The sequence below is a fragment of the Motacilla alba genome, chromosome 4 (assembly GCF_015832195.1).
Source record: "Motacilla alba alba isolate MOTALB_02 chromosome 4, Motacilla_alba_V1.0_pri, whole genome shotgun sequence".
NCBI lineage: Eukaryota > Metazoa > Chordata > Aves > Passeriformes > Motacillidae > Motacilla > Motacilla alba.
In genome coordinates, this window is record NC_052019.1 from 8,591,239 (window position 1) to 8,605,773 (window position 14,535).

The 14,535-nt window shown below is 39.9% G+C and overlaps 1 protein-coding gene across 5 annotated transcripts in view; it reads right to left on the reverse strand.

The window, feature by feature from the left end:
* Positions 1-14,535, reverse strand: part of ZFYVE28 (zinc finger FYVE-type containing 28) — a 146,041-nt gene that overhangs the window by 32,638 nt on the left and 98,868 nt on the right. For 4 of the 5 annotated variants that reach the window (XM_038134253.1, XM_038134252.1, XM_038134250.1 and 1 more), the window contains exon 8: positions 9,691-11,055. In XM_038134253.1, coding sequence (XP_037990181.1) covers positions 9,691-11,055 — 1,365 coding nt within the window. Of the gene's footprint in view, positions 1-9,690; positions 11,056-12,339; positions 12,378-14,535 lie in introns of those variants that run through there. The other variant, XM_038134254.1, reaches the window with a different exon arrangement.

The window sequence follows — 14,535 nt, forward strand, 5'->3', positions numbered from 1 at the left end:
TGCACCCAAATTGGGCTCTGGGGAGACAGGTAACACCACAGGAGCCACGGGCCATGAATCTTGCACAGCAGCTGAGGGCTACTTGAGCACACACCAGCCAAAGTACAATGGGTATGCAAATATGACTGTAAGTCACTCATCTTAGCCCAAAAATAGTGGACAGTCCAGGGCTTGTTGAGCTCTCCTGGGTGGCAGCAGCCTGCATGCCAGGATCTCCCCTGTAGGGATGCCTCTCATAATTATTCCTCAAGGCTGAGTGAATCCTTATCACACCAGATACTGAGTAAGTGCAACTGGGAATAAACATGGTGAGATGTGGAAATATTAGCTAAGTGACAAAAAGATTGACTGCACATACATAAATAATCCTTTAGACATAAACCATTGATGAGGTCTGGGACTGACTCTGGATCCAGCTCCTCTCTGAACCTCAAGACTCAGTGAAAGGATCTCCCTGGCAGCTTTGTTTGACCCTGTCCTCTAAGCACTAAATACTGAAGTGTACCTTGTCATTGAACCTTGTTAAACTGCTCTTACATTTACCAAGGAATTTTGTTAACTCATTCTTACAGCAAATACATCAGTGCTTTTCTCTTGCAAGTGAAGCACATCACTCTTTTGCTCAGAATAAACTAATCTTTGAATAGCAGACCCAAGAAACAAGAACAAGTAGCAAACTCAGCATCTTCTTGTAAGCTCTCCCACCTCCTCACCATTTCCAGATTTTTCCAGTGTAAAAATCCTGCCAGCTGATTTGAGTAGTAATAATTTTTCTGAAAGATGTCAGCTTTGCTGTCCTTCAGTGCTTTCTTTGATGCTCTGCCTGCTATATTTGCAGTCCAATCAAAATATTTCAGTTAGCAGTATTTAAGCACTTAAATTCAATTTTCTTAGGTTCTAGCTTTCTACTTTTTTGTTTTGTTTTAAAGAACTTAAGATTTTTCAATTCTTCCACAGAGCCCAAAGGGCTTACATTTTCCCCAAGAACTCAAAAGTTCACACATGTTTTTGGAGAGTTAAATGCTCTGGGCTAAAACATAAACCAAACCAATCACCACGCTAAAGTATCACCTCTCTGCTAATAAATAATTATTTATTACCAACATTGTCCCAAGACATGAAATCACTCTCTATCATCAGCTACCTTTGTGGAATGGACATTCTGAGAAAGAAGGCAAAGCAATAAAGCACCTTCATGGCAAATAAACCGTGTGAGCATGAGGAACATAATGGCCCACAGCCAGCTGGCATTCTCTACTATCTCAATGCTGTCTTTACCTTCATCTTCACAGATGTCTTCTGACAGGCAATAAGCCTCACCTCATCTCTTCTCCACACTTCTTTGCCTCTTATTTCAATCTTCTCTCACTCCACACCAGTTCCTATCAGCACAGCTCCTTCTCACCAGTTCCACCATCTCACCAGTTTTAAAGCCTTGTCTTAACCCAGTTTGCCATTCTAAACTGCTTTACAAATGCCTTCATTTTCCACTTCTCCATTTTTCTCTTGGGGCTCAAGCGTGACCATGCTGAACAATCTGCTGACTTCAGAATTAGCTATCCATGCAGTTAGTTGGCATTTGGCAATGCAAACTGCTTGAACACACTTGACACAAACCACACTCACAGGCATTTGTTTGTTGTAATAAACTATGTGCAGTTCAGGCAATTACAACATGGAAACACTTTTCTCATTCCTGTGTGTCCATATAGACTGAATCATTGTACTGGAAGCAGTATTTATGATTAACAGTGTTTATTACTGCTTCATATTCAGGCTGTAACTCTTCATGTAAGAAGTTCTGTGTTTATTTAGTACCAAGAAATGGGAATCCAATACTGGTAACTCTGTTTTATACGTTCTAAATGTTATACTAACTAGCTTTAAAAAAAAACCCTTAATAATCACTGCTTTCCCTCTCAGTAAAAAGTCTTAGGGTAACTGTAGAGTTTTGCTCTTATTAATGTCTGCCTGAAGATCCTCTCTGCTTTTCTAAGCTGTTGGTAGATCCTGAGGTGAATTGAGCTGTTTTTCTCATCTCAAGATTCCCATCATCAGCTGATGATGGCTCAGCACACATACTCACTAGCACAATTATAAGAGAAAATCCATGCATAAAGCCACATTCTGCAGCTGGGAGCTGCTAACCCTTCCTTCCCACATCAGCCCACAGGTGACCTGAGCTTCACCATGTCATGCTCATTTGCAATAATGTTGTTTTGGATTGAGATTCATAGGACTGCTTAAACTGGGGAATGTGGCAACAATTTCTTTCATTTGTAGGTCTTAAACGCCTACAGTGCTGTTTTAAAAATTGCATTCTAGCACTGGATAAAACCACTATCCATGCTCATCAAAACATAATTCTTCAGCACTTCTGATACAATTACAGAATAAAGATTTGAGGACACAGAGCAAAGTGACATGGGGTGATATGCTGCCTCTGTTCATGGAATACTGGCAGACTGAACCAATGAACCCTTCACTGAAAGCTGTTGGCCACTTTTAGTAACCATTCTAAAAAGAAAAAACAAACTGAAAGCCACCTTTATTTTATCCATGCTTTCTTCTACTGGAATGTGTTTCTAGCCTCTTTACATTTAATTAAACCTCTGCTTCAGGGGACAGTTTCTTCATGAATGCTACTAATTGAATACAATTACATTTCATGTTACAATAGTTAATTGGCACAAGTATTGTTTCCCTGGCACACTACATGAGGGCTGACTAAAGCCTCATGTGTCACACCAAATCCACTCAAAAATTAGCTTTCAAAACTTTTTAACCTGCTATTTCAGGAATCCCTACATTGAAAGCTAATATGGTTCCCTGCTTCAATTGATATTGGGACCTAGTAAAAGGGAAGCTGGTATAAAACAGTGACCCCAAAGCTTTGTAACAGCAGTTGTGTTACAGGATACTGCACAAAATCAGTGTTCAACAGGCAAGGTAAAACACTGCCATTTCAAATTTGAGACCTGCATTGTTAAAAAGAAGGGGAGGAGGGACTGAAAAAATTAATTTATACTGAATCTGAATTTGGCTAGTTGCACAAAGGCAATAAACAGAATACTAGAAGGGGAAGAAAACTTCAATCAGCAGCCAGATAAAGGATTGCTTAAAGGATGTTTTGCTGTTAAAAGGCTGATTTTTGATTCCTAATCAAGTACTATTTGCTTTTTGCTAAGGAGAATTTTTCTTTGTCCTGAAGAGCCAGTTAAAAGACTAATCAGTAAAAGACATATTTTTGTTTACATGAACTTGCACAGCTGTCCATTAATTTTTCTTGGAAAAGGCAACATTTTCATGTACAAATATACACAGTTTTCTTATATCTTACTGTGAAGAAAATATTATAGAAAAGCAGGAATTTAGGTCATTTAATCAAGTTATTTTGAATTACAATATCAATTAATTTAGTTTTGGTAAAGGAATACTTGTAGAAAAGCTAGAAACTCAGACAAGCTAGAAAGGTACTTTGTGTGAATTTGGTTTTGGTTTTCTTAGCAAATGTTAGCCATCCTCCAAATACAAATGGCTGAATGGTTGTTTTCCTTGCATTTATAAAGGTGGAATGACTTATCTTAAAGTTGCTGTACTGAAATTGTGCACACATCACATGCTGCTAAGGAGTGAAGAAATTAAAGTACAGGACAAAAAAATCAAAATTAGAAACCAACTGTCTGAAACAGGTGTTCATTTTTTAATGAAGTTATTCTAATTTGCTGAGGAAATAAGATTTTTATTACATTACAATACAGACTATTTTAATATATAAATACTGTACCATATGTACAATTTAGGATTAAAGAATTGAAAGACTAAGAAAAGAGACAATTTGAATACCAAGCTCAATAATAAATTATTCCTCTTATTCTAGAGTTGCAATGTAGATCAACAAATAATACCAAAACATGCTTTTCCAAGGACACCTCATTCTTCCTCCTTACACTGCAAAAACATAAGGCAAAATATTCTAATTTTTAGCCCCCCCAAGTAAATGCAAACATTGCCAGCATCCAACAGCTGATGGACACAGCTGGAGCTTGCAGGAAGGGTGAAGGTAAGAAATCATCCTCACTACCAAGTGCAGCTCCTTTTGCCAACTGCCAGGTGCACTGCAAAAGGCTTCATCAAGAACACATTCAAACAGATCAAGGAAATGCAAAAAAAACCTGTAAAACTTAAGGTAGACATTTTAAATAGACCTGCAGTGGAAAAGCAAGAAATTACACTTAAGAATCCCTTTTTTTAGTATCAGAACTGTTTTGAGGTCAGTATGTAGATAGAAAAACATGCAACAGAACCAGGTATTTAAGACTAAAACATGAGAACAGCAGCATTGTAGGACAATAGCAAACAAGTTGCCAAAAATCATAAAACATTAGCAGGTTTACATGGACTCCTCAGCTCCAGAAAGAACAGAAAGACAAATATTTATAAAGCACACACAAAAAAATATCTTCCCTCTTTGTAGTTTTCTTTCTTCTGTGGAAGAGCAGGTAGAATTTTATGTTTAAGTGAACATTAAAAAAAATCTGTATAGTTTCCTTCTAGCGGATAAACAAGAAACACTAGCTAGAGATTTAAAGCTTGATTTTGGGGTTAACTTATGTCCTTTTTTACCCCAAAACACCAAACGGCGGTGTTTTTTTTTTGTAGTTTTATCATCTTATGTTCTATTCTTACATGGCTTTCCCCCTTCAACTGTCTGTTTTGTTACATGACAGCCTTTATTTATCACCTTGTCCCTTCAGCAAGTCAGACACTGCATCTTTGCTAGTGCTTCTCTCATATTTGCATCTCATTAGCACTGCTGCCCAAGACTTGTGTGCTGTTGGTGTTTTATATCTTTGAGATACAAGCAAATAACAAAGAAAGACATAAAATCAGCTAACACTTAAAAAGCCAAGCAGTAGAGACCTGTCAATAGCCAGTATGGTCATCTGTGATGGTGCACACACCACCAGCAGCCAAGGGAAGAGCTGTGGGATGTCACTGAGCTGCACTTCTCTAAAGCCTCTCTCACAGTCCCACAGAACATCCTTGCACGTCAATGGGACAGAGATGGACTCAGTGCATGAACTGTTACATGGAAAAGAAATTTGCTGGATGGTCAGATCCAGAGGGAAGTGGGCAATGCCTCTGGACATCAGTGACAAGTGGTGTCCCTCCAGGGTGCTTACTGGGACCAGAATAATTTAGTATCTCCATTAATGACACAGATGAAGGGATTGAGGGCACCCTCAGCACATCTGCAGGTGATGCCAAGCTGGGTGGTGCAGCTGACACACCTGAGGGACAGGACTCCATCCACAGGGACCTGGACAAGCTCGAGCAGTGGCCCATGGGAATCTCATGGGCTGTGGCAAGACCAAGTGCTGGTGCTGCACCTGCGTCAGGGCAGCTCCCAGTGGCAGCACAGGCTGGGGATGAACAGATCCAGAGCAACCCTGAGAAGGACTTGGGGGTGCTGTGGGTGAGAGGCTGGACACGACCCAGCCATGGGCACTCACAGCCCAGAAACCTCCCTGTCCTGGGGTCAGCCAGTGCACCAGGGGCAGCAGGTGAGGGAGGGGATTCTGCCCCTCTGCCCCACTCAGCTGAGACCCCACCTGCAGCACTGCATTCAGCTCTGGGCTCCACCACAGGAAGGACATGGGCCTGTTGGAGCAAGTCCAGAGGAGGCCACCAAGAGGGATGGAGCACCTCTCCTATGAGGAAAGGCTGAGAGAATTGGGATTCCTCAGCCTGGACAAGAGAAGGCTTCAGGGTGACCTAACTGTGGTCTTCCAGTACCAGAAGAGGGCCCACAGGAAGGATGGAGAGAGACTTTTTACAAGAGCAGGGAGTGACAGGATGAGGAGGGGTGGCTTCAAACTGCAGGAGATTAGATAGAAAAAAATTCTTAACTGAGAGGGTGGTGAGGCCCTGGCACAGGCTGCCCAGAGGATCTGCAAAGATCCCATTCCTGGAAGTGTTCAAGGACAGTTTGGGCATGGCTTTGAACAATCTGGTCCAGTGGGCGGTGTCCCTGCCCATGGTAGTGGTTTGGAACAAGATCTTTAAGGTTCCTTCCAACCCAAACTATTCTATGATTCTACGAAATCTTTATTAGAAGAGTGTTTAATCTTTATTTTAAAATCCATTGAATTTTGAGGCTAGACAGAGAAGCCTGAAATAACCAGCTATTTCAGGTACAGAGATTATTAAGGTAAACCCATCTGGATCACAGAGATTATACCTATAATGTCATACTGTGTGGTAAAATAGTTTACACTTACTAAAACAAATGGTTTGTATCACAGCTTTCACATTTGAGAGCTGCTTTATTCAGAAAAGGGAAAGAAAATTTTCTTTTACTTGGTGACTTACAGTAACTAGAAAGTAAATACATTTATCAAGTTGACAAATGAGCCTATCCTGCAGCTATTCCATGTGTATGAGATTGCTTATTGTTCTAGCTAATGGGTCCATCATTCTGAAAATAATCTACTGTCTCCAACATTTCCCCTATGGTTAAGCTGGCATTCACAAGCATGTAACAGGGAGCAGTCACAGAAGCCTAATGTGATCTGCCCATTTCAAAATACCATCAAAAAGCAGTGATTAGTCATTGCCCAGGCAGCATGAGTAAGGAAAGGTCCACAAGTTTTGTAACTGAATTATCTCTTTTCCTGATAACATGACAAGTGATTCAGAGGCAAAACCCAAATCTTATATATACATTTAAAGAAAAAATAGGATCTACCCATATATAACTTTTTCATCTAGTTTTCAGTAGAACCCCAGCATCTCCATCTTTCACAGAACATACCTAAGGAGTTGGTATTACAATGCTTTCAAATAAAGTAGCAACAATCTGGTAACAAATCTCCATTCCTACTGCTGCAAAGGTGGAATACTTGACAACTAATAACAGATGTACTGTAGTCTCAAAAGTGAATGCAGCTAATTAGAAGTAATCAACAAAGTATCTATGTAAAAGACTATGGTGAAAACAGACAAATTCAACTAACTCGTTAACAAAATATTCAAAAGCATTCACCCAAGAGTTTTAGAACTCAAGAATGAATAAGATGAATTATTAAGCTCTCTTTTAAAACTTCCTTGATGCCTGGAGTCTAAAGCTGGCCATCCCTAAAAAAAAACAAAAATAAGGACTCCACAGGAATTCAAACAGATTCAAACAGCTCTGTGAGCCTGGTGATCCTATCAAGCAACTTAAAATGTATCCAAAGCTAAAATAAGTAGACAACAATATGAAGGTCTGTCTGGGAACAAGTAAGGTGACTTCAGCAGAGGGAACCTCTTGGGAGCTCTGTGAAGGGGTCAAGAAGCTTGTGAAGAATGGTGATTCATCTTGTCAATGGTGATTCACTCTCTGGATTTCTAAACAGGTTCTGTCAAAATACCTCACTAAAGGCTTTGAAGATAACTGAGGAGCTACAGCACAAGAGGGAGGGGCCCAAAAAGGACAGATAATTCTTAATCACAAATTGGGAGAAGCTGTTAAACAATCACTTCTCAGAAAGGTGGGATTTCATGGCTGAGGTTCTTCAGCACCCTGGCAGCTTTGTTTTTGTCTATGATCTTCAAAACCCGGAGAGCAATGCACTCTGACAGGTTACTACCAATGCAACATTATTCAGGGTAACAACCAGAACAGACTGCACAACTGCCCAGGATCCTAAAGTCTGAGTAACAGGTAATAAAATGGCAAGACTTAACAGGTAAACACATGGAGAAGAATTTTAGCATCACACACAGAATGACAGCCTGAGACCACAAGCAACATCTTGGGGCTTTAGCAGACAGCTTCAAAAAGAACATCAGCACACCACCTAGTAAGAATTCCAAGTCAAATACTGAAAACCACTGAAAAACAACTGAAACCAATTATGCCACTGTGCACATCCAGTTTGCTCATATCTTGAGTAAGTGCAGTTCTGATTCACTTATTGCTAAGAGGAAATTGTATCATTGGAAATTGTTTAGAGCAAGAGATAAGGCATGATCAAGGGTGTGGACAACTTCTGATCAAGAAGGCTCTGACTTTTCCAATCTGAAAAAGTACCCACATTGACAAAACGTGACTTAGGTCTACAAAATCACAACAGGCAGGAGAGGCCAAACAGGAACCAGGAGCAAACAAAAGCAAACAGGAAGACAGACTTATAGAACTCTCTGTAAAAGGACAATTCTCAGATAAAGTTTTTAAGCAATATTAGCAGAGACTGGACAAGACAGTGGAGAAGTTACTACATTCACAAAACATGGGAAGCTGAAATAGCAGCTTACAGATACATGTAATTTTATTATATTTTTCAGACCTGTTCTCAAAAATTCATTTAATATCCTACCCAAGGCAAAAACTGGTAGACAAAGAGTCTGAATTTTGTATAATTTATGAGTTAACTGATTAAACATAGTGATTACTTTTACGTAGTATTCCATTTGAAACATTGCAAAATCATGGAATGTCAAAGGGATTTGTGAATTACATCTTAAAATTAAGTCCACTTAAAAATACTGTTGTAAGGCCTTGAATATGATGATACTTGCAAGCCTAAAATAGCAAACAGAATATTGAGAAAGATAAGTTGAGCTTTGGGCATGCTAAGTTGTATTTAACCTGTAAAAGCAATTAGGTCCAGGCCAAAGAACTCACGATTCTATTTCCACTACCAGTAATATTTGATATTTCATAATTCAATTGGTACACTTATTTCTGTAGCTTTTACGTTGTGGTTATGCTTTGTGGTTCAAGCTACCTCCACTGTGTTATCCTGAACTCTGTGAACATAATGAAATGAGAGAGCCTGCATCACACCCACATAGAAAGCCAGCTGTCACAGAAAGACAGAAAACAAAGATAACTTAGCTCTAATGTCTTGCCTCTGCTTCATGATATTAATACTCAGGGAAACTGAGGACTCACTACACAACAGGTTATCCTCTAAGCAGTAAACCAAAACAAAGTCAGGTTTTTTACTGATCTGTGTAAGATCCCTTGTGTCTAATCAAAGTTGAGCTGAAGTGTAGCATTTTCTTTAACACAAGTATTATGATATCTCCCTGTTATCAAGTTGCCTTTAAATATGCAGAACCTTAATCCATGATCTCCACTCTTCTATCAGCTTGGCTGAAATGGTCCAGCAGGCTTAAGAGCCACTTCTGCACTTTGTTAGGCTCCTTCAGCACACCCACATTCACAGATACACTTGTGCCCACAGGCAACATGGTCACATCAACCCCTTTCTCTCAAATAAGGCTAAGGGAAAATGTGTTTAGATAACAATTCAATCCTATGCACTGATGCAAAAGTTAACTTTTTAGTATTTGCCAGACACACTCTCTTATAAAACAGCAGAGGACAAGGGAAGTAATGACCCAGGTATTGTTTAGCAGCAATGCCCTCTCGGATACATTAAGCAGGTAATGTAACATTGATTTCAATGATACAGAGACATTGGATGATTAAAATTCAGATCTCCAAATCTTTTGCAGAAAAGCTGATGTCCAATAAAAAGCTATCTGCATTAAAAAACATAGATGGATAAATTCCTTAATCCTGCAACACTCTATTGTTCTTAAAATCAACAGGAAGTATACACCAACCACTGCAGTACAAGGATACAGGAATTCATGTACATGCAAATTACTACCAGGACATCAAGTTGCTCTTACCTTGAACTAGATCTTGACTTTACATCTTCCTTTGATGTCCTTTCACTACTAGCATCTTCATTGTAGTCCATTTTTTTATCACACAGTTGTTTCCTCTTCTCCCACTTCTTCTGCTGATTTGAGATGCTTTCTGCTTCTCCTTGGGAGTCACTTTCTACTCCTACCTGTGAACCTGAGGAATGTGCCAGGCACTTAGAGGAGACTGGCAGTTTTTGCTCTTCACTGCCAAAGTCTCTTTCTGCTAACAAAGCAGAAGTTTCAGGTTTTAATGTTTCCTGCTCAGGGACTGAATTGTCCAAGTTATCTACATGGTCCATTTCCTTAGACTTTACTAATGTGTATGAAGCATTTACAACACCTCCTGCAGAATGTTTAGTCTTTAAACCTTCAACACCGTCCTCCCTGCTGTCTTCACAGCTGCCACAACACACACAGGAATTAATCAGACAGTTTGTGGCAGCTATACTGAGTTTATGGGATTCATCCTCCTCCTCATTTGCTAATGGATTAGCAGATCCAGGAATACAACTAATAGCTGCTTCTGGGGTTGTTACTGGGGATTCTGAGCTAGAAGGAGATTTAGGATTGAATATTACAGTAGCAGATATTTTCATTCCCCCTGTCCTGTGTGCTATCACTTCCGCCGTTTCCGCGTCATCGGCATACGCATCCCAGCCATTGAGGTATAACTGTGAGTCTGCACCTTCTAGACAGCTGCATGAATTGGGAACTGAAATGCCAGACATCTGTTTTCCATCTTCAACGTTGTTATTATTGCTTAAGTCACTTTCAGCATCTTTTAAAAGCAAAGTTTCCTCCGTCTGATGGCCATTCTCATAAAGCAAAGCATCTCTATATTGCAGGTTCTGTCCTGAATTGTGGCAAGGGTTATTCACCCAAGCAAAAGTATCACTTACTGAATCCAACCCAGCCAGAGCTTCTCCTGCTCCATCTAAATCATCCATAAAAAACACTCTGTCCTCCTCATCAGTTAAGTTGTCAAGATGGTGTCTTGTTGGTGAAGCTTCTGTGCTAGAACTATTTCTTAGGCTAGGTCTGTGAGCTGGAGACTGACAGATGCTCGGAGGGGAAAGCAGAGAAGACATTTCATCGCCGACTCTGTGTACCATCCTGTTCAGCTGCTCCAGCTCCTGCTCGTCATACTGCATGGAGCAAGCCAGCTCAGCCTCTGTGTTCTCAGCTTTTGCTGAAAGTTCCTTAGGAGGCAAAGTTGCAGTTATGCCTGGTGCAATGACAGAGGGTACTTCAGGATCTGTTCTGACAGGAAAATCCACATCTTGAGAGATGCACAGGTTACGTTCCAGTGTGTGCAGTTCATCCTCGGTCAGTGTCTGAAGGAGATCCCTGAAAATGAAGAAATACACCCATCACTTGTAATTTATAATCATGAGGCATTGATGTTACAGATTTTAAAAAAGCTTTTACTGTTAGTGCAGAAATCCAGAACTCGAGGGCACCGAATACTTTCGACTGTGTAATTCAGTGCATTTGGCATTCATATCCAGAGCACGTGACTACTGATGCCTGAATTTGAAATTACTCATGCAAATAGAGGGCACAAAATTATATACATGCTTGCAGTGAAGCCTCAAAATAAACCAAAACACACACGAAAATAGAGATTTTCCCCTCCCCATCATTTATAAAGAAAATGTCACCCACAATTAGATTTATTTCATCATTTTACTTTTTTAATTCACAAATTTGACTTTTGATTAGCAAACCAATTTTCCATCCTTCAAGTTGATTCAGGAAATTATTCTGCAAAAGAGTACTGCAGAAGTTTCACAGCATTACACTGTCAGATAAAAGAACTCAATAAAATAGTAATATTGCTTATGCAACACTGGCACCTGGAAGCCAGATCACTGAAACTGGGACTGGATGTTGGCTCTCTCCTGCCTCAAACACTGAACTCAATCTTCTGGCTTTGTCTGGCATAAACTTAATTTTCTTCACAGTGGTTACTATGGGGCTGTGTTTTGGATTTGTGCTGGAAGCAGTGTTGATAACCCAGGGGTGTTGGTGTTATTGCTGCCCAGGACTCACACACAGCCAAGGCCTTTCCTGCTCCTCACCCCACCCCAGCAGTGAGGAGGCTGGGGGGGCACAGGGAGCTGGGAGGGGACACAGCTGGGGCAGCTGACCCCAAATGACCCAAGGATGTTCCATACCACATGGAGGGCATCAGGCTCAGTATGTAAAGCTGAGGGAGGGAGGAGGAAGAGGGGCTGTTCAGAGTGGTGGCATTTGTCTTCCCCAGTCACTGCTACGTGTGATGGAGCCCAGTTGTCCTGGGCATGGCTGAACACCTGCCTGGGGAAGGGGTGAATTTATTCTTTGCTCTGCTTTCCTTGTTTGGGGCTTTTGCTTTATCCATTGAACTGTCTTTATCTCAACCCATGAATTTTCTCCCTTCTACTCTTCTGCTTCTCTCCCCAGACCCACTGAAGGGGTCAGCAAGTTGGCTGCGTGGGGCTGAGCTGTCAGCTGGGGTGAAGCCACAACATGGGGTCATTAAGGACTAAAGCTCCTGCGTGATGTTAAGGACAAGGCAGGTCTAGAAGCAAACACTGAGCAATTCAGCAAACTGTGTTTTCTATAGACATGCAGCATCTCCAGTGTTACCAAGTGTCCTCAGTACTGCAGTTTAGGACTACAGGCACCTGAAAACAAAGTGTTATTAAGTGCTTGATAACTCAAAAACAAATCTGCTGACACAGCAGCAATTTCAGGCCTGAATTTGATTTACATGATCCTTCTCAATTAGAAGCCACATATACAAATATCCTCTGTCAAGAACTGCTACCACCATTTCCAAAGATCAGTAAGTGTATTTTAGCATAAAAGAATGGATAGGAAAAGCAAGACCTGTTCAACAGAGGTTAGGAGTCCATTATTCCTCATGTGTTTAGGAATAATTTGTAAGCAGGTGACATACAGCTGGAATAATAATAATAATAATAATAATAATAATAATAATAATAATAATATGCACATATTAAAAGAATTACCTTAAAGGAGTAACTTTGGTATAAAAAAGAGGCTAAAAACCACTAAAGAAACATGCAATACATCTCACACCTTGATTCCCAGTAAATGGTTTACATTCTTAACTTTCTAACTCAAAGATCAAATATTTTTGTAAGTACTACCAATTTTTCAAATAGCTCAAAATATACATCACTAGTATCTGACCTGTATATCAGCTACCTACAGTTTGAAAAAGCTAACAGTTTAGATAAACATTCTTAAGTCAGAAAAAAGTTATGGCTATGTACATTCCACACAATTAACATTTTATTTCTTAAAAAAAAAATCTTGCTTTATATGAGTAATATGACCCTGAAAAAAGTTCTATGCCTCCAGAAGTACCACTTTTAAGAACAATTGCACTATTGTATCCTCCCTTTTCACACTCTGTAACAGAGAAGTCAGAATTTCCTAGAATCATTCGATCTGCATCTTCAAATCTAAAGTTTGACCATTTTTTTCAGTCATAAATAAGTAAAGAAAGGAAAATGGGCAATCTTTGTTAGACCCACCTGCCCAATAAGCTATAAACCAGTATTGCTATTTGACACTCTAGAACATTTTAAATACCTATACATTCCTTTCTTTTGTCTACACATGATATGTAGATGATATGTATGTAACATGATATGTATGTATAGATACATATGTAATAATACTACCTTATTATTACTCAGATCTTGTGTTTAACCAGTGTCCATAAGAGATTAGGCACTTGAACATCACCTTAAAAACAAACTGAGAGTGGCTTAAGTTTTAAGGTCAACATAAAAACAGTAGTATTATCATAGCTTATTTTTGAAATAACCATACCAATAGGATGAAAAAACAGAATAACATGATTGCTGCCATGAGACTTTGCATTATGACCTTCCATTTTGCTAGTGTTTACAGAAACACTGAAGTAGAATTTTATAAGCATAAACAAAAGTAATGTGAGATCTTAAAAACATTTTGGGTTTTCATTTAAAAAAACACAACAAACAACACTAAGCACAGAAATGTAACAGTGAAGGGTTTAAGCTTGTCCCTCACATATTCAAAGATATAAAGACACAGGAAACTTCTGGGTTGGGCTACGCTCCATCAAGCAGACAATCCTGGCTCCTCACGGGTCCTAAGGAAGAGCAAAAGCACAGGACAGACCCACAGGGATCCCTGTGAGTGCATCCTAGTGGCTGCCCATAGCCAGGAATCTCTCAACCACGGCAGCATCCCTGTGTTCCACAATCCACAGTGAGCTTTTCTTGCATGGATTAAAACCGAGTGTCAGCAACTGACCAACAGAAAACTGCTCAAACATCAGCTACGCTTCTCCATACACCACAGTCACACACACTTCTCAAAACAAGAAAAGAATGAGCAATTTCTACAGAGACTACACCAGCAACATACAGAGGAATTTGCTTTCCATCCAAGCCTGTCAGAATAATTGAGAATGATCCACTGGGCCCAGGGAAAATCAAAGACTGAATCTTCAGACTTCCAGCATCTATTCTAGGGTTTTATTCAGTACAGAACACCACATGGCAGTACCCAGGATTATTGAATGTCTGGGTGTTCAGAGCTACTCTGCTTCCTTTCCAAAGGCTCAGAGAGCCTGGCTGCTCAGACCTACCCAATGCAGGTTTCACACATTCACTGTAAATTCAGAAACACATTTTTACTTTACAATGGCTTGCTCCATGGACTTGAGTAATAAACTCTATTTCTGCCAATAACAACATCCCAAAACTTAAGGGCAATTGTATGCAGTTTTGAGGATAGTAAATAAAGCCTGATTTAAAAAAA